Source organism: Paroedura picta, chromosome 3 (assembly GCF_049243985.1).
Source record: "Paroedura picta isolate Pp20150507F chromosome 3, Ppicta_v3.0, whole genome shotgun sequence".
In the NCBI taxonomy this organism is placed as follows: domain Eukaryota; kingdom Metazoa; phylum Chordata; class Lepidosauria; order Squamata; family Gekkonidae; genus Paroedura; species Paroedura picta.
The window spans coordinates 59,397,902-59,417,061 of record NC_135371.1 but is presented as its reverse complement, the minus strand read 5'-3'; the positions used below and the strand labels follow the sequence as shown (position 1 = coordinate 59,417,061).

The 19,160-nt window shown below is 45.5% G+C and overlaps 2 protein-coding genes across 15 annotated transcripts in view; one reads left to right on the top strand and one right to left on the bottom strand.

Annotated features, from left to right (window-relative positions):
* The window catches only part of RAD54L2 (RAD54 like 2), a 96,937-nt gene extending 93,387 nt beyond the window's left edge, over nucleotides 1-3,550 (top strand). For 6 of the 8 annotated variants that reach the window (XM_077325902.1, XM_077325900.1, XM_077325898.1 and 3 more), the window contains one exon: nucleotides 35-3,550. In XM_077325902.1, coding sequence (XP_077182017.1) covers nucleotides 35-1,026 — 992 coding nt within the window. In that variant the 3' untranslated portion in view covers nucleotides 1,027-3,550. The remainder of the gene's footprint in view (nucleotides 1-34) is intronic. The other 2 variants (XM_077325905.1, XM_077325904.1) reach the window with 2 other exon arrangements.
* Nucleotides 3,551-6,496: 2,946 nt separating this feature from the next.
* Nucleotides 6,497-19,160, bottom strand: part of LOC143832088 (semaphorin-3D-like) — a 54,531-nt gene continuing 41,867 nt past the window's right edge. For 6 of the 7 annotated variants that reach the window (XM_077325909.1, XM_077325908.1, XM_077325910.1 and 3 more), the window contains 7 exons: nucleotides 18,263-18,485; nucleotides 14,004-14,092; nucleotides 13,300-13,341; nucleotides 12,926-13,083; nucleotides 11,088-11,152; nucleotides 9,413-9,546; nucleotides 6,497-9,190 (listed from right to left, as the gene is read on the bottom strand). In XM_077325909.1, the coding sequence (XP_077182024.1) occupies nucleotides 8,777-9,190; nucleotides 9,413-9,546; nucleotides 11,088-11,152; nucleotides 12,926-13,083; nucleotides 13,300-13,341; nucleotides 14,004-14,092; nucleotides 18,263-18,485 (1,125 nt within the window). In that variant the 3' untranslated portion in view covers nucleotides 6,497-8,776. The remainder of the gene's footprint in view (nucleotides 9,191-9,412; nucleotides 9,547-11,087; nucleotides 11,153-12,925; nucleotides 13,084-13,299; nucleotides 13,342-14,003; nucleotides 14,093-18,262; nucleotides 18,486-19,160) is intronic. The other variant, XM_077325907.1, reaches the window with a different exon arrangement.

Sequence of the window (19,160 nt, the reverse complement as noted above, 5' to 3'; positions counted from 1 at the left end):
CCTTAGACTTACTATTGTGGTCTGTTGTTCGCAGGTTCCCAGGGTCCAGCTCTTGAATCCACAAGCAATGGGAGGCACAACGCCTCCTCACCCAAGCTTCCCAATTCAGAGGAGATCACTCGGCCCATCTCCCCTGACAGCCCTGAGATCATCAGCGAACTGCAACAGTACGCCGAGGCTGCCGCCGCCCGAGAGTCAAGACATAACTCTCCCAGCACCAACACTGCGCCCGGACACCCCGCTCGGAAAGACAGCGTGCCCCCCTTAGTGGCTCGTGGAACTGACCAGCGGGCGGGGGCCCATTGTTTGGCGTCGTCATCCTCTTCAGCCCTGCCAGCCACAAGCCAGCACACTGACAGCCATTCAGTGCTGGACTTACGAGGCAACAAGCGCAAGTCGACATCACCATCTGGCCCAGAGGAGCAAGCTCACCCGCAGCAGAAGAAGCGTCCGCTCCCTACCGCCGTTCAGCCATATGAAAGTGGGTACCCTGTCTCCGGTGGGTTCACCATGCCCTCTGTCCCTTTAAACCACAACCTAACCCACCCGTTTGCTCCCCAAGCAGGCAACTCCTTGTACATGGGCACCGGCTCCTCCTATTACCAGCTGCCCAGTTTGCTACCAGACCCTCATCTGGTGTTCCCTGTGACTACTGACCCTCTTCTGACAGCCGGCACCGCCAGTCCCTCTGCTGCTACCTCAGCCACCGCCAGTGTCCCCTCCTTCATGTTAAACCCCTCCATGGCAGGGATGCTTTCCAACTACTCTCTGCCCTTCACGCAGTCACTCCTGCCTGAGCCCAGGATGTTTGCTCCTTTCCCGGCCCCTGCCTTGCCCAGCAGCCTCCCCAGGAGCATGGCAGCCGCCTACCCTGGCTTCATGTCCCCACATTCGGGATATCCAGCCGGGGGCCTCCTTCGGTCCCAGGTGCCTCCGTTTGACACCCATGAGGTTTCTGAGGTGGGCTGCAGCTCCAACGACGAGGAGGACAAAGACGATGATGTAATAGAGATCACAGGAAAATAACAGGCTTAGTTTCGGTTAGTGCTCAGCTCAACCCGGAGGCAAAGATTCCTTACTGGACCTTTCTGGGGGGTCAGGGTTTTGCGTCCAGGCCACAGCAGAGGTGGAGGAGGCTGGGAAGGAAGTGGCATTTTTAGTTGTCAGAGATCTGTTTTAGTAGGGGAATCTGTACTGAATGGACATCCCACCCCCCTCACCGCCAAGGAATGGGGAAGAGGATTGGGGTAGGAAAGCATCGTTGCAAACCATAGGAGTGCCTCCTTGACTTTCCCTTCCATGCTGTCTGTCTCTGTTGTCTGAAAGGGAGACCTGCCATTATGTTTCAGTGCCCTTTATTAGGCCTGGAGACATTGGATTAATAATTTTGTCTGTGGAATAACTCTCACACACGAACTGCCTTATCTGTGAAAGTTCATTGCCCCGTGGTAATAGGGGGTGAGTTTGTGCCCTAGGGTACACAATGATTAATTATTATTGTTGGGAGGGAGGTGGGGTTGGAAGGAGCAGGTGATGTGTACGTGGGAGGGTATGGGAGGGGCAGGGTATATGTGAAAATCAATTTGTCTTTCATCCTTCTGAAAACTCAAGGCAGACCAGCCTGGTGGGCTCTGCCAGGCCCTCATTGGGTGATGACAGGAGTTGGGGAGAAGCAGTGCTGAAGTGCAACTCTCCCACCGCCGCTGCCGTGATCCCCCCCCAAGAGAACCATTGGAAGGCAAGGACCTTAGTAGGTTTGACATCTTAAGCAGGGCTGGTTAGGACCTGTATTAGTAGATCTTGCTTGGTGAGGGAATTGTGAGGGCACCCCCACTTTCCTTTCCAGCTTTTTGTAGTAATTACTCTCCTTCTGCCATCTTCTCCGTTGCTGAGAGGAGTGCCCTCAGGCTTGACTGATGAAAGCTTTGCTGTCAGGCTCCTGTGAACGGCAGTGAGCTGAACTGTAAGAAGGAAGGTGCTTGAGAGCCTTCCTGCCTGAATTTTCATTGACACTGTGATTGGACTGACCTTCTCCTTCCAATTGAACTTCCTTAATTCAATTCCAGAAAGCCAAGTGCTCAAGTTGAGTTATTTTTTTCCTTTTCCATTTCTTAATCTATGGCCTCTACCAGAAGCAGTGGTTTTTTGCAAGATGGCTGGCATGTGAAAGAAATGGGAAAACCTAAGGAACTGCTTGACCAAAGCAGAGGCAATATGCAGGACCAAGAGAGAACACCCCCCTCCAAGTCAGTTTCTGTGTTCCTTCAATGAATAAGGCATCAGTTGTGTGTGCCTTCTTTGGGGGTGGGGTGGGGTGGATATTCCATGGAGCTGTGCTTAATCTCTTCCTAATCAGTTTCTGTGAGGCAAATGCTAAGCATCGGTTAAGATTGATGTTGGGGTGGTTCTCTCCCATCTGTGCCCCATCTATTAAAGAGGCTGATTTAGATGAGCAAGCCCCCACCATTCCAGTAGATCCATGGTGAGAGAGGTTGTAAGTTGTTGGGGAGGATATCCTGGTAGAAAGGCTCCGTTGTTACAAAGTTCTGTTCCAAGCTTCCCCTGTTATGCATTATCGCAAAAGTCTGCATGGAGAATCTCTTGCTGTTGTGGATGGATTAATGAAGAAACCAGGTTGTGCCAGTTGTGCAGAAAACCCTCTGGCAGACTTGTTGTCTGCTGGGGGAATACGTGCAGAGCGAAAGACTGTGCTTGGTAATTGATCCTCCTTGTTCCAGCTTCTAAGTATTGCTCCTTTAGGGTTTCCTGCACATCAGTGGAATGTTACACTTGGCAAAGGGGAGGGGGGCAGCATTGCCAGAGCATTGTGCTAAACAAGCCTTTCCGGGACAGCGGTTCTGGTCCTGTTCTCACATTACCTTTGCTACACAATACCTGCTGTACTTTTGCTACAAAGAGAGTAGTTCTACTGCTGCAGTTAAAATTGCCCCACCCAAGCCAACCTGGAAGCTACTTCTCTCTTGCGCACAACTCCCTAGTTGTTTAAATGCCCATATAAAGGCACGAAGGCAGCCACTATGTCACAAACATCATGTGAGAATTGGGAATTTGTCCAGACCATTAAAAAAGATACAAAATCTCTTTGTTCAAGAGGTAGTGGTGAGGTGTTCTGTTTATGAATTGGAGTTGATTCTGAAAGAAAGTGCTCTCTCTCTCTCTCTCTCTCTCTCTCTCTCTCTCTCTCTCTCTCTCTCTCTCTCTCTCTCTCAGGGAGGGGTGGCGTATGCATATATGAATCATTAAAACAGCATCTAATGTTGGGGCTTTCTAACTGTCTTTCTCTGTTTATCGGACACTGTCTGTCAGACTTAGCTTCACCATTCATAGAAGCCTTAGATTTACCGTTAGCTATGCAAATTACTTTAATTATTTTAAAATAAAAACATTAAAATAGTGCTTTCTTCTTTAACATATCCTAGGAGTTGAAAACCGAGGGGTTCTGAGCAAACTTCTGGACAACTTGTCTTTGGATGCACCATGGGAATAAAAAAACAAACAAACACAACCCCCCCACAAAAATAACAAAGCATATTAACTGATGGTGTCCATTCGCGTTTCTCCAAAGACTTGGCCATGGTACGTCTGTGAGTCATGCCCTTTTGTGATTTGTATGTGTCCACCTCATACAAAATACGATGACACTGATTGTATTGCAAATTCACTCAGATGTCTTTTGCCACCCTGTAAGTGGACACAAGAACTGAATATAGGCAAGGCGTCAGACCCGCTGTAGCTTAAGCAGTTTTTTTTTTAACAGAAATATGACATTTAGGTGTCAGGCAGATGAAGTCCTCAGTTGTGTGTTGTTTCTGGCAGCACAGTTGATAACCTGAGGTATCCTACTGGCTCCTGTCTTAACTTCCGTTCACAAGACAAGCTAACATGCTCTGGGTGTTACTTCAAACAGTGCTTCTACCTAGTTCTCTTTTTCCCTTGCAAAATGTATGAAGTTTCAGGAAAGTGGATTGGACTAGGCAGGCTTGTTGCATGTTGAAGGGATTAGATTCAGCTGGAATTAAATAAACTTGGCACCATAACCATCTTTTAAATAGGAATGGAAATAAGGTAGTTACTAGCAGTAGGAAATGGTGTACATCTGTAACTTACTACTCTGGCCACTGGATGGCAATGTTGCATAACATGGAATATTTAGGCTTCGAAATGCCTTATTGTGAAAAAAATGGCTTTTGTATTTGATTAAGAAAGCTATGAAAAATGTTAAGTCTATCTTTGTGCACCTCTCTCTCTCTTTCTCTGACCCTCTTTCCCTCCCTTTCTTCCCCTCATCTGACTTTCTTATGTTTGTGGGATGCTAATAACATTTGCACCACTGGAAAAAAAATATCACATCCTTATTCTCGGTTGGCAATTCAGTCAAACATGCCACTTTTAATAAACTTTGGAGAGAAGTGTCTGTTGGGACAGATGCCTGTACTTCAGCAAGTGCCTGAACTGGGGTCTCTTTCCCACCCTTAGGGATTTAAACTCATCTGTCTCTGAGAATTTAAATTGGTGTTCCCTGGCATGTGCCAAGCAAGGGTCCCCTTGCCTAGTGGCGAGGAACACGACATGCTTCTGTTCTGCACTCTTTTTGTCTTAACTGGCACACAGCACCCTCCCTTCTCAAAATAGTGCCACTCTTCCAGATTTTCACACTCATTCAAGATGCTCTAGTTTTCAGCAACAAAAGGGTGTGCCTTGTTTTTGAAAGACAAAATCCTGAATAGGGAGCTGGAGTCAGAATTACTGAGTTGCTTGCAGGTTTGGAAGGTTATTGTCACAGCAGTTGAGAAGCCACTCTGATGACACTTGTTGCTGGAAGTTTTGGAATCCCCCAGTAGCCACTGGGAGTCCCCTTCTCCTTAATTTCCAGTAACATTTCTGTCTTGGGCTGGTTTGTATTCCTGAGTGAGCTACTCGGGCCTCTCTCTAACTTGTCCTGCTATATTTCAGATTCCTGCAGAACAGAGGAGATTAGTCTGTATGTAGCTTTTGACTGGTACGAATATAGAGTCAATGCAAGGCCTTGGGGCGCTGAGGGGACGGTTCCCTGCTCTTCCCAGCCCTAGAGCTGGAGTCATAGCAGTGGGGCTGTTCTTTTCAGACTATCACTGCAAGCTATTTCCCAAATACTGTTAGAATTTCAGCAGTGGTTTTAGAGCAAAGGCGTCGTACAGAATGAAACTGCTCCCCTGCAAATGGTAAGGGGAAAGGTGTGACCTTAAACTGTGATGTTTCCCAGCTCCTCAGTTTCGCTACAGAATTGGGCAACAAACATTCTGAAGCTGACGAAAGTTTTATGTGGACATATGTCGCCTGTGATAAAGTACCTTTCTTTCCTTTTGACAGGGACAAAACTTGGTGACTTCTCCCTTGCCAATTAGACATGTGTGTATGCATGCTATTTTCTGGACTTTGTCTCTTTGTCACACTCTTATATGACCAAGTGATGGAGCCCAGGGCAGGCAGGCTCAATACTCACATGGCTCCTATTAAGTCTGATGGGACAAGTAAATAAGCTGCGATCTGGAATGCAGATAAGGGCCAGGGACTGCAGTCCTCCTGCCCCAGCCAGTGCTGCCTGGAATCCCTGCAATATATGGGCCTTTTCTGCTCCCTCATAATGCTGGGCATTTTGCTGATTTCAAAGGAAGCTGACTTGTCCTGCCAGTAAATGATTATGAAATTGAATTGCATCAGTGCAGATGTTCCTGGGAAGATCTTGTAGCAGCTCAATAAAACCTTACATGTATTTGCACTGAAACCTGAGTTGATCTGTCTAGGCACTGTAGATGTAAATGAAATCAAAAAAGCTTGATCTGTTACCCGCTGAACAACAGACATATCCATCAGTAGATGCACAAATTCTCTGGGTTTTTTTTTTCTTTTAACATTAAGTCATGGTAATCCCAGTTTGTTGGTTTACCAGTAGGACGCTTAGTCCTGGGGAGATCTGCTCCTTTTTATTCAAACAGAAAGAGAAGTCATTGTAAAAGGGGAGGATACGGCAAGTTTAGAAGAGATTGGTAAGGAGTAGGAGTAAAGAGCAGAGAGAGAAGGGGGGGTATTTTTTTGTACTCTGTAATAAAGTAAGACCACTAACCACTGCCCACAGCTGCATTGCTTTTTTGGTCTTAGATTGTCAGCTTCCCGGTTTGTGTTCTGTCCCTCCATAAGATCCATTTGTACAGGGAGCTGAGTGAATCCAGTGGTTTTCTTGATTTGTTTTTGTTCTGCCCTTTAGTTCGTGGCCTGTCTTTTTTGTGACTGGAAAAAGGCATTTCCGTAGCAGGGTCAGTTGGTCGGCTGGTTGCACTCATGGTCATGTGCTTCCCTCATCTCTCTGTCTAATGGGACATGCTCACCCAATCTCCCAGAACAGAGACATTGATCAATTTTGTTGTTTATATGATGTATTTATTTTTACTTGTGTTTCATGTCATTTTTTAAAAAAAATAATAAATTGTAAGTTGGTATAATGCCTATCAATTCTCTCTTCTTTTTTAAAAATAAACTTCAAACATTAGAACTAATCCAGTGATCTTGGTTTGGAATGAATTTGACCTTTGTTTTCAAGTTCATAGTGTTTCTTACACAAAAGACTACACTTGGGCTAGAGTGCCTTGTTGAAAGCAATGGGCATCTTATTGTTCCATTGGTCTCAGTGGAAACTTTAGTCATCTTCAACTTTAGCCGGATGGAGGCCTTTGTCATGTAGAAGCTGAAGGTTAGTGGATATTATAAGTGGGGAAAGGTTAATTTACTCAATTCTTCACCCTTGATTCATTCATATATGACTGGGTAATGGAACAGCCTATTTGTCAGGGAATGGGTATTATCTCCAATTCTAGCCCCTTTTTCCTACTTCAGAATTCAGTCTTTTCTTTAGTGTGTTTCTTGGTAGCTTGTTGAAGTAACTGGAGAATTAAGTGTACATTCATCCTCAAAACATTGAAACACAGATCACATTAGCCTGATAAACATCAAATCTGTATCCAAACCATAAAACAGTGCTGACTTCTAGAAAATGGTTTTTATATATGTGGATTTTCTGATAAGGAACTTTTACAAATTGCAGAGAGTTTTAATTTCTGCACAGCTCACTACCTTCAGATGGTCAGTCTCACCCTGCCCTTGTTTCTTGGCATAAGCTTTTACACAGCATGTGGTTTGACACTACAGGATACTAGCAAATTAACGGTAAGTAACTTCTGCAATGCTTCCAATTGGTCAAGGAGGAGGAACTGTTTGATTGGCAATACAAGGAATTAATGGGATATATGCATTGGAACAAACTGGAAACTTGACACCAGTCATGGTTCAGTGAGAACCAGTAAGGAAGAGTGCTTCAACTGGATACAGCTCTGGTTATGTGCTCTTTGAAGCAAAGAAGTATGGCAGGTCTTCCACTGGGCTCTGCTGCTGGTCTTAGTCATGGCTGAGTAGGAAGGGAGCCAGGCCCTTTAATTCTTGCAGGAGATGTGACAAAATTCAGCGGAGTTGAACTTGAATGCTTGAAAACCCAGATAATCTGTATAATAGTATTCTGGATGTATGACCATCCTTAACATGGTCAAATAGAATGGCAGAAATTTATAATACTTCCATGTGCAATTGCCCAATATCATAAGTCTTCCAAATTCACCAGTATCAAATACACACTTTTAAAGATGTTATTAACTTGTTAAAATGTTGCTTCATTTTTTCTGGCAGAGACAAAAAAAGTTTATTTGACACATCAAAATGACAGGTGAGTACAAAAGTGTCCTAGTTCAACTGCAATACCATCTATAATAAAATTTTATTCCAAGTTAGCAGCAGTCAGTTCAAATTGTAACAATTGTTTGCTGAGGTAGAGTTCTGTCATGTTAATACTATGGAATATTGAGTTTCTCTGAAACTATCTGCCAATTCTGAAAATGGTGTCTCCTTGTTAAAAATGTTTGAATAGAATATCAAAGGAAAAAAGAAAAAGAGCTAGCATATATCTGCCATGGTGTGTAAGGTCCAAAGTAGGAATTTGGGATTTTTTGGATGAGGATGTATTAGACCCTAACAGATTTGGGATTCCTGAAATAACCCAAATTATAATATTGGTATAGTATTTGGATTTGGGTTTTTTCCCCTCAGCTTCATTATAGCTTATGGGACCATTATAGTCAATGAGAAATCTATCTGAGGGTTCCCATGGGCCTGGGGGGAGTATTTTGGGGTAGGAGTACCAAAATTTCAGTGTAGTTTCTGGTGCCTCTCCCAAGTTTCAAAAAGACTGGACCATGTGGGTCCAATTCCATGGGCCCCCAAAGAAGGTGCCCCATCCTCCATTGTTTTTAGTGGTAGGGAAAAAACAAACAAGAACTAATGTCATACCAGAGAGTCTCTGCGGTAGAGGTGAGGTTACCAAGCCTAGCAGAGCCTATATATGTTCAGAGTGCCCAGCAGAACCAGTGCCACTGTGGCAATGCCAGTTCAACAAATCCAGGCAAGGGGAGGTTGCAAGCCCAACACAGCCACCATGTGCACAGAGTGCCCAGCAAAACTAGTGCATGTACAATGACCAAAGAAGGTGCCCCCTCCCCCTCCTCCATTGTTTTCAATGGGGGAGAAACATTTAAGGGAAGGCACTGGGTTTTGCTGGGCACTCTGTAAGGCGTTGGCTATACACCCATTGCTTGGATTTGTTGAGCTGAAATTGCCATAGTGACACTGGTTCTGCTGGGCACTCTGTATACATGTAGTGGTTCCATTTGCAGTACTATGGAGGCCCAGGCTGCCTCCGCACTCTGCCTCTCTTGATTTCCTGGTGATGCTGTTGCCACTTCCGATTCCAGTTTTTCTGTCTCCGTCTTCTCTGCTGGAGAGCATTGCAGAACTCATCCAAATCAGAGCTGGATGCACCCAAAGCCCTTGAGTAGCCCTTGTAAGGAAGATGTGTCTCTGCTAAGGGGATGACACTATGGTGGTTTGCTGATGCTTCTGTGTTTTTGCTAGTCCTGGAGGTTAAAACATCCATGGCCTGGTGCCCAATTACACGAAGGTGGTAGCGGATGACAGTCTGGGAAAAGGACTGCTCCACTCCCTGACAGTGGTAGATTCCAGCATCGTCCTGTGTCAGCTGAGTGATTAGCAGTCCTTGCTCCAGGACTGAAAAGCGGCCAGTGCTCCCAACCTGCAGGGAATGAAACCATGGCCAATTTATTTATTTATTTATTTATTTATTTATTTATTTATTTATTTATTTATTTATTTATTTATTTATCTATCATACTTATATACCGCCCTCCCAAAGTAAAGGTAAAGAGTCTTCCCCTTCCTTCATATTGTTCCCTCCTAATGTAGCTGTTTTATTCCACTATTAAACAGCTTTTCTTTAGCTTCCCATCCCCGTTACCTCTTCCAGGATCACTGTATTGCTGTGCTGAACTAGCCAGCGAATAGTTGTCTGGGGAGAAGATGGAAGGCATTCAAGAAATGTTGAGTTGTTCTGCACCCCAAATATCACCTTTTCTTCAGCTACTGAAATTCCTGCATGAAAGGAACAGAGGCATGATGATAGGCCAGACTGGAAAGAGAGAACAAAAGCATTTCACTCCTTTCAAAATATACTCAACAGGAAGGCTCCATCCAAATCCACCTTGCCCTCTTTTTTAATTACAGTGGGAGATTTAAACCCTGATGTCATAGCTAGTTTTGGATCACAGCACCCAACAATGACGGGCCCTTTTGTGGTATATAGAACCACCACAGTTTTTCAACTCCCCCAGTAATGGTATCAGGACTCAAACTTAATTCAATGCCTGCCTGTAAGAAGGAGAAAACCACTGCCTGCCATTTACAAGAAGCTCATACTATCACCTCTGAGAAAGTGAGGCCATGAGATGCGCTCTGAGTTTTAGCTGTGGGGGTACCTGCACCAATCCACTTTTACTTATAAACTCTGGTGTAAAGAGAGTTGTATGTTGCTTTCTTATTCCACTAGCAGCCATCCTTGGTTGCTGGTGGACAAGGGAAACCCTGCTGCTATTATCATAAGGGATGTGTGTAATATAGCCAGGATATACTAAGATTGCCAGGTTGTCAGGCAAGAGTCATTCAGAGGTGGTTTGCCATTGGGTTTCCCCCATGTTATACCCCTGGCATTTCTTGGAGGTGGGAGCCAGGGCCAACCCTGCTTAGCTTCTGAGATTTCCTGGGCTTATCCTGGTCGGGTTACTGTACTGATTGCTTGCTATCATTGGACTTCAGAATCACTGCTCCAAGGGACTATTTCTAGCATTTGCACCATGTTCAGCAGAAGATGAATCCAATACATTAGTAAACCAGTGAAATTGTATTTGAATTATTACTACTACTCAGGCAACTAAAAAAAAAAAACTTTGAAGGAGGAGAAATATCCTTGTTTAGATAGCACAGACACACAGGTGGGTGATGCCTAGAAGAAGGCAATTTAGCAAAGCAGAGATAGGAATTACCATTAGGACACACATCACTGGACACATCGATAACCTACCCATGCACAGCAGCTGCCCTGTTAGGGTAGTATCCCGGGGCCTTGTGTAAAGCAAGCTCTCAGCTGCAGAAGCCTTTGGAGATCTGTATGGTGGGGTTTACATTAATATCTGGGGCTAAATGCAGAGCTGACAAGTGTTTATGGAAACTCAGGTGAGTACCTCTATTTATCCATCTTTTGTACAGCTGTGGCTGGATTAATACTGAACATCCCTGTCAGCTGCAGACCTCAATGTAAATCAATGTGCACTTTAAACAAGATAGATTTCACTCCCCAGGTGGTCGCTTTCCAAATCTGTGTTTAAAGCCTTCTCCACTTATGCCAGTGCTCTGTGGGTTAATCACCCCTCGCAGCTGCGAAGGATAGAGAGGAAGCTGTATCAGCTTCTGGCAAGTGATGAGTTGAGGGGCTCTAAAACCTCCTTCAGTGCAGAGGACTGAGTTCAAATAATCTTTGAGGTTGTTTCCAGGTTTAAATGTTTGGATGTAGGTGTGTCCCTCCCCGCTTATCATTTTAATAATTCAGAGGCATGCCCAGTGGATGTCCCTAGACTTACCCTTTGTAGGTTCTTGGCATTGTCTGATTGGGTTGGCTTTTAGCACATCTTGGCACTTTGCTTGCCTGCAAGGAAGACAGTTCATAGGCTTAACCCAGTTTCTTCTGCAACTGCAATTAGCTCAAGGGGGCTGGTGGGCCAAGCCTATGATGGGAATGAACAGGAGATGAATGTGCATCTCAGCGCTATTATTATTATTATTGTTATTGTTATTATTATTATTATTATTATTTTACTATAATAAACCCCTAGTACACCTAAAACAATCCCCAATCCACCCCGACCCACCCTACCTGATGGCGGCGGAACTATCCGAAAAATCAGGGGTCACAGCTGATGTAGATGTAAGGGGGGGGCGATCTAAAAGGGGGGGGCGCCGGCCTCAACCATAGGCCTGGCAGAACAGCTCCATTTTGCAGGCCCTGCGGAAGGATAGCAAATCCTGCAGGTCCCACAGCTCCTCCAGGAGCTCATTCCACCAGGCGGGAGCCAGGACCAACAAGGCCCTGGCCTTGGTTGAGGCCAGACGCGCCTCCCGGGGGCCAGGAACCACCAATAAATTAGTTCCCGCCAAGTGTAATGCTCTGCGGGGGGCATAAGGCGTCAGGTGATCCCTCAAGTATGTGGATCCCAGACTGTAGAGGGCCTTAAAGGTTAAAACCAAAACCGTGAACCTGATCCGGCTAGCAATTGGTAGCCAATGCAGCTGCCTCAGCACAGCTCAGCTCGGAAGGCATGCTGGGGGGCCACCTCATGCTACAGGTCCAAACAGTTGCTTTCACAATCCTGTCAACCACCTCTGCATTCCCCACAGTTGTCTGGTAAGATTCAGACGAAGAGGACAAGCATGGGTTTGCTGCCTCACTGTCACCCAAGGATGTAGCAGAAAGCTAATGGCCAGTGTTGTCCTACATGCAGTCCATGGTCCAGCAGCAATGAGGTTAAGAAAGGACCTGAGACTGAAGCCTTGTAGAAAATGGGGGAATTGGAGCTGATCACTTACTGAAGTGGAAGGGGAAAAGAACAAGCCATCCACCATAGACCGCCAGTTTAAGACAACATGCCCAATTCACATTCATGTATAGCAGGGGGTGGGACTAGATGGCCTGGATGTCCCCATCCAACTCTCTGGTTCTACAAATGTGTGCTAACTTTATGTTCATGCCATGCCAGTCCGTGTCCATTTCAATCTTGAGGATCCACATGGCATGATGTTCAAGGGATGAGGAGCAGTAACCCAAGGGGGGCCAGGCCTGGGTACTTAACACCAAGGTTGGGTCTTGAGATGCTTTGGAGAAAGGAGAGTATATAAAAGTTTTAAATAAAATAATCCAGGAAAGTACATGACAAGAGGTGATAAGCATATCCAACTTAGACTGTACAGATCAGAAAGGTTTTCATTTTGGGGAAGTGGATCTTTTCAAACTGAGCATGACTTTTAATGCACTGGGAACTTCACTGCCCCACTGCTGTGCAGGTGCACAAATAGGGAACAGATGAGGCACACTGGGCCAAGTGCTCCCCTGTGTGGGTGCAGGAAGAGGTGGAGCAACCTGCCACGACTAAAACCCCAGCCTGCAGCCCAGCATGAAACCTCCAGTGCATAAATGGTCCTTGTGAAGTAACATTTTGCCCTCCCTTCTTTTGGCTTACTGTAGATCTATTTGTCTGGCTATGTATGGTCCCTTCATGTATCTGATGACGTGAGCTCTGACAGCCTCCCATTTAATTTTGTGGCAGTGTGAATATATCATCCTAGAAAGACTTGTCCCCACACACAAATCAAGGATATTGGGAAGAGCAAAGGCACTTTCTAATGGAATTGGTCATAGCCTTACCTTTTTTTAGTATGCAGGAGGGGCCTGCAAGACTTGCCATCCCAGGTGCAGTAGGGATCTCTACTAAGACAGCAGTCTCTGCAGGTTTTGCCATAGAGTTCACAGCGGTACAGGGAGAGCTGGACTAAACCCTTTGTGCTGCTCACAAACATCTGCTGCTGCTCACAAAACCAAAAATAGCAAGAAACGTCACGTTTTGTTTCCATTTCCACTCAGAAGTCACCTGGTGGGCCAAATTCTCCCAAGTTCAGAAGCAGACATTTCATAATGGTACAGAAACCTCAAACATTTTGTTTTACTTCCCAAGTGTTGAGCTTGACCTTCCCCTGTTGTAGAAGCAATGGCTATTGAAAAATTCACAAATACAGACTTACCCTCTTTAGAGAGAACTGCATGTCTAGAATGGCCAAAGGCACCTGCAAAAAACAGAAAGGTACCTGAGCATGTAGACCTTTGTATGTTTAACAAAATCTAAAGGGAAACACAGTTTTAATAGAAATCTGAATGGTTTAGTAGTTTTCAGAATGCTTAAGCGGAACCATAAAGTTCGGTTGTCAACTTCCCGTTGGGTCTGATGATGTCCTGGAATTACAGCTAACCTCCAATCTACAGAGATCAGCTCCCCCCCCCAAAAAAATTGTGCCTTTGGAGGGTGGACCCTGCAGCATGAGTTTCTTCCCCAAACTCTACCCTGCTCAGGCACCATCCCCAAATCTCCAAGAATTTCCTAATCCAGATAGCCTGGCAAGCCTGATTCTATCAGATCTCGGAAGCTATGCAGCCATCACTGGCCATTTTGGAAGGTGGGGCTGGTCAACATACCATATATGCTCATATCATTCGACAAATGTTTAACAAATTTCAAAAATATATTAAAAATTAATTAGCTGCCATGAAACCCTGGCTGAGAAAGCTTGCCCTCCAGGAAGATTCCATGTGGGGAAGGTTCTGCTGCACCATTTGAACCGTACCCTGAAAAATGAATATGAGCCAAGAGACAAAGCAGCTGTTTTCCACAGGCATAATTTGTCAGTGAGATCCATAAACCACAAAAAGGTAAAGCAGACATATAAGGTACCTTCGAAATACTGATCTCTTCCAGGCTAATCTCCTGAGGGTCTTGGCCTCTCATGCTGGCAATGCCCACCTTCAGCACTTGGCCTTCACCTGGAGAAGCAAAAGGTAAGGACTCATCAGGAGGAAAAGATTGCCACTTCCAACTATTTTATTATTTTCAAGGTGTATGAAAGCTGCAGATCTCAACCAATCCAGTAAGCCACTTCTAAAAGATGCTAATGTCAGAAACTGCTCAGTAGACAAAATAGCTGCCAAAAGAGCATGGCCTCTGGATCAGTATGTCTTTGCTGCAGAGGCCTAAATAGCCTTTAGATCATAACTCTGTGTTCCATCTCAAAAAGAATGTTTGTGTTCTTTTTAAAAGCATATATGTCTGCTAATTTGGAACCCCCTGATTCTATAATGCAGAGGGCATTGCTTGATCTGAGGCCTAGATGAAACAACTCTTAGTTTTGATTGACAGATGCCTGTTTTCGGGTGCTGCCCTGAAAGATGCTTCCAAAAGAAGTGGTTGGCAAGGGTGAGGCCAGCTGAATAAAACAGATGGGAGCAAAGTTGGTTCCCATTCTGTTTGCTGCTAGAACAAGGGTTTGTTATGCCAAAACACTACTAGGAATAGGTCTGCCAAAAAAATCAAGAGCAGCCCAGATGCCTCTTCAGCTTTAGGGCCAGTTGCCACAATGCGTGTGTGTGTAAAATTCAGAAGTTTGGGCTTGTTTCCAGAGTTTTAATAATACCAAAGCAATGACAACAGGGACATTCTTGTTTATTTCACATGGGTGGATTGTGTAATCCCGACCTAAGCACTCAGAGGTCATGCTGCTGAGTTCAACTCTAGCTTTCTATTTCACATGGTGCTGAAGACAGTGCTTATCTGCATGCTCTGAAACTGTCCCTCTTGGGCTCTGCTAAGCTGAAGCTGAGAGGGAGGGAGGGTGGGTCGGGTAGCAACTGCAGCTAAGGGAGCCTTTCTCCTACACTGAAACAGAAGCCACAGGAGTAGGAAGCTTTTGCTGTTGTCTCCACTCTTTCTGCCATGCTCTCCCCGCCCCCAAGGCCTGCCTCCTTAAGTTGTAAGCATTATATAGGTTTGCAGTTAAGATGTTTCCCATGTCTAAAACAACTACTGAAGTTCTGGCTATATGCAACCTCTCATCTTTTAAAGCATGAACAAAAAAAAAAGTCCAAAAATCAGTACAAACACGTTCAGGAGTCCAGCAGTGCTGAATAAACAGCTCTGTAATTTTTTTCCCATGTGGAACAGCCTTCTCTGGAAGTTATTCCATAATCATGATCTTGTTCTTCCTTTCCGCGCACTTTCCTGCTGTGATATCTCTTTCCTGAGAGGGGATGGTTGGGTGAACTGCATGCTGAGACCAAGATGTGGACTCATGAAGGATATTTATGCAGCGCTATTATGATATTTTTCTTTGTTACATTTCATTTCTGTTCTAAGAATTGCAAACGCTGTTTTGATAGCTGCAAAGTACTGAGTTGATATTTCCAGCAACTCCTAGCCAAATGGAAACCTGCTGTACATTTTTGTATATGGAATTTTATATTTCTATTTCAGGATCTCAAATTCTCCATAGAGAAGCTGATTTTTATTAGATGGATGCATGCTTTAGTTACAAAATGACCTCTAAAACAATTAATCCCTTCAGTTCTACTAGTGTTAATAGCAAGACACAATAGCATGGAGAATGCAAATACTACATGCTGTTGGGCTAGAATTCGAGGCCAAAAGGATTTCTGGGATGGGGAGGGGTCAAGTTTCTCCTGTCCATTGATCCATCCATGTTGCACTTTAATTTATTATTTATTTAATTTATAACCCGATACTCCCACACAGTGACTCATGGCGGGTAACAACATATACTCTCCACAATAAAACCTCTTAAAATAATAGAACCCATTAAAACCCACCCACAGTGGTGGTAAATAAAGCCTGCTCCCCGGGCTTTGATCCAGGGCCTCAGGGGACACTGCAGGGGTTGGCCGATGATCTGGCTGCTTCAGGGAAGGGCCCAGATCTCATTGCCCTGGCCTCAACCAAAGACCAGGCAAAGGAGCTCTGTTTTGCAGGCCCTGCAGAACTGAGAAAGTTCCATCAGTGCCCTCAGCTCTCCCAGGAGTTCATTCCACCAGGTTGGAGCCAGGACCAAAATGGCCCTCGCTATGATCAAGGCCAGGTGAACCTCCCTTGGACCTGGGATTGTCAACAGATTTGAGATATGCCCCTGCACATGTGTAGGGCTGCAGATATGTAGGGCCCCGACCGTGGATGGCCTTGAAGGTTAACACCAGAACCTTGAACTAGATGCCCTGCCACCATCAACAGTTTATAGGGCTTCAACATGAACAAAGTTGGGTCATGCCTCCGTCAAGTCTAGCTGTGCACTAAATCCTGGTGTATCAATACATGACCAATGAAAACTGTTAGAAGGATGAACAAACTCTCCCTCCTTCCAGACCGTTCTAAAAATAATGTTAACTTGGAAGCAGGCCCTACTGGGTTTAGTGGGATTTCCTTCCTTGAGTGTCAGTTAAGTTATGGCACAGAGTTCACCCAGTGGAAGGCATTCCGAATTCCTTCACCACAGCGCAAAATCTTAGATTGTCCTGAATTCCACTATCACCTTCCTTTGGCGGACAAGGCAATAGCCTTGCATGTTTATCTGACTCTTCCTCTAAGGAGCTTGAGATAGTATATGCTCTCTTATCATCAGCTGCCATGGGAAATACATTAGGCTGAACAAGAGACTAAGCTTAATGGCTGAGTAGAAATTTGAAGCCAGGTCCTAGTCCAGCATTCTAGCCCTTAGATCACATTTTCTTTCAGTAGAAACTTATGGGGTAGTTTCTGGGGAAAAAGCAGCAGGGGTTTCTAGAGGAACATCAGTGGCTCTTTAAAATAAGTTTGCCATATTGTCTCCTAATAATCAGTTCTATTATGCTCAAAAGCACTTTTTATTATTATTTAGTTTATTAACCACCACTTCCGAGAGGCTTGTGGCGGTTTACAAAGTCTGACTAAAAACCCATTAAATTCCCAATTAAAATGGACACTCACAACATCAAAAACAACAGCAGCAATAAACATGGTGGAACCCTCAACCTCCCTTACCCTTCTATGAGAGGGAGGAGAAAAGAGAGGCAAATCAGAGGTGGCAATCATTGTTGACATCAAGGGGATCCCAGTTGCTCTTCCTGCACTATCCCGGCTCCAACCGTAGACCTGATGGAAGAGCTCCATTTTGCAGGCCCTGCGAAAGGCTGAAAAGCCCCACAGGGCCCGCAGCTCACCCGGGAGCTCATTCTACCAGGTCGGAGCCAGGACCAAAAAGACCCTGGCCCTGGTCGAGGCCAGGCGTGCCTTTCTGTGGCCAGGAACGACCAGTAAATTCTCACCCACAGAGCATAAAGCCTTGCGGGGGGCGCATAGGGTAATAGGTATACGGTATACGGGGCCCAACCCGCGTAAGGCCTTAAAGGTTAAAACCAAAACCTTGAACCGGATCCAGACAACAACTGGCAACCAGTGCAGTTGCCTCAGCACAGGCTGGATATGGGTCCTCCATGATGTTCCAGTGAGGACCCTTGCAGCTGCATTCTGTACCAGCTGGAATCTCTGGGTCAGGGACAAGGGTAGGCCTGCGTAGAGCGAGTTACAGAAATCTATTCTAGAGGTGACCATCACATGGATACTTTCTTGACCTGTGCCTCCATAGTTAGGGAGGCGTTGATGGTCACACCTAAATTCCTGATCTGGGGCATGGTCATAAGTTGCGTTTCTACCAGGAGTGGTAATTGCATTTCCTGTTCTGCTCCCCTACCCCCCAGCCACAGGACCTCCTTGGAGGGGTTGAGTTTCAGGCAGCTCTGCTCAAGCCACTCAGTCTGAGGTAGCTGTTATGTTCTTTCTAACAGGATCAATTACTACTTTTGCCCTGCTAGCAGGATTTGAGCAGGCCATTCCTGAAGAGAAGGAGGAGGGGTGCTGTACACGGGAACATACATCCTGCAGACAATGCGGAATGCTTGCAGTCTCCCTGTACAAGGAGAGTATTCTGGAGCTTTTCCAATGTTCTTACATAGGGTTGGAACTGATACTTATTTTTCACCAGAGCTGGAACTGTATACTTATCCTCACCTTCTTTAGTTTGCGAAGCTAGATTGCAGAATCTAAAAAGAGTGGGGTATTTTAAAAGGCACTATGCAACAGAGACTATGAGGCATTGTTGTCTAGGATCCATCTACCTGTTCCAAGAAAGAGGATATCAACATGTCCAGATGCTGTCTCCACCCTGTCCACTAAGAGGTGCTTGATCTGGAAGGGCACATTAACTCTCATCATAACAGGCTTCCGGTGGAGTGGATAAATTGGATCCCACATCAGGTGATGGGTACGCATGAAACTGATCACTTCATCAGGCAAGTCTTTTGTTGACTGGAAGAGTGGGTCATACGTTGCACTGGGACACTGACAGAGAATGAAGATGTTGAAAAATGTAAGTGTGAGAACATTTATATTCCACAAGGAGTGCTGCAATCCTGTAGTACAGTGGTCCCCAACCTTTTTGTCACCGGGGACCAGTCAACGCTTGACAATTTTACTGAGGCCCGGGGGGAGTAGTCTTTTGCTGAGGGACGTTGCTGCCGTCTGAGCCCGTTCCACTTGCTTTCCCGCTGCTGCCCCTGACTTCCCGTCACCTGCTGGGGGGCACTGCCAGCAGCAGCTGTACAGTGCCACACCGTGGGGGAGCCCCAGCCATGGTGTCTGCTGGCGAGCACCAAAGGTGAGCCATCGGCAGAGTGGCAAGGCAGCCCCTGATGCAGCAGCCGGGGAGGAGGACAAGGAGGAGCTGCAGCCCGGTACTGACTGGTCTACAGACCGGTACCAGTCTCCGGACCGGGGGTTGGGGACCATTGCTGTAGTAGGAAGATGACAAAACGAATCAGTTTGTGGTCTAGGTTTTTATATGCCACTACCCATGGATGTGTAAGGCACAAACTTAAAATACAACACAGTAACAACCTCTCTTGTGCTTTTAGGAGTGGGCATCGGAGGAGATGTGCAGTTTGAATATTTAGGTCAGGAACTTCCTGATATTTTTCAAGTAGTCTCCTCCAGTGTCCTGATTGGCTTTTCTGGAGA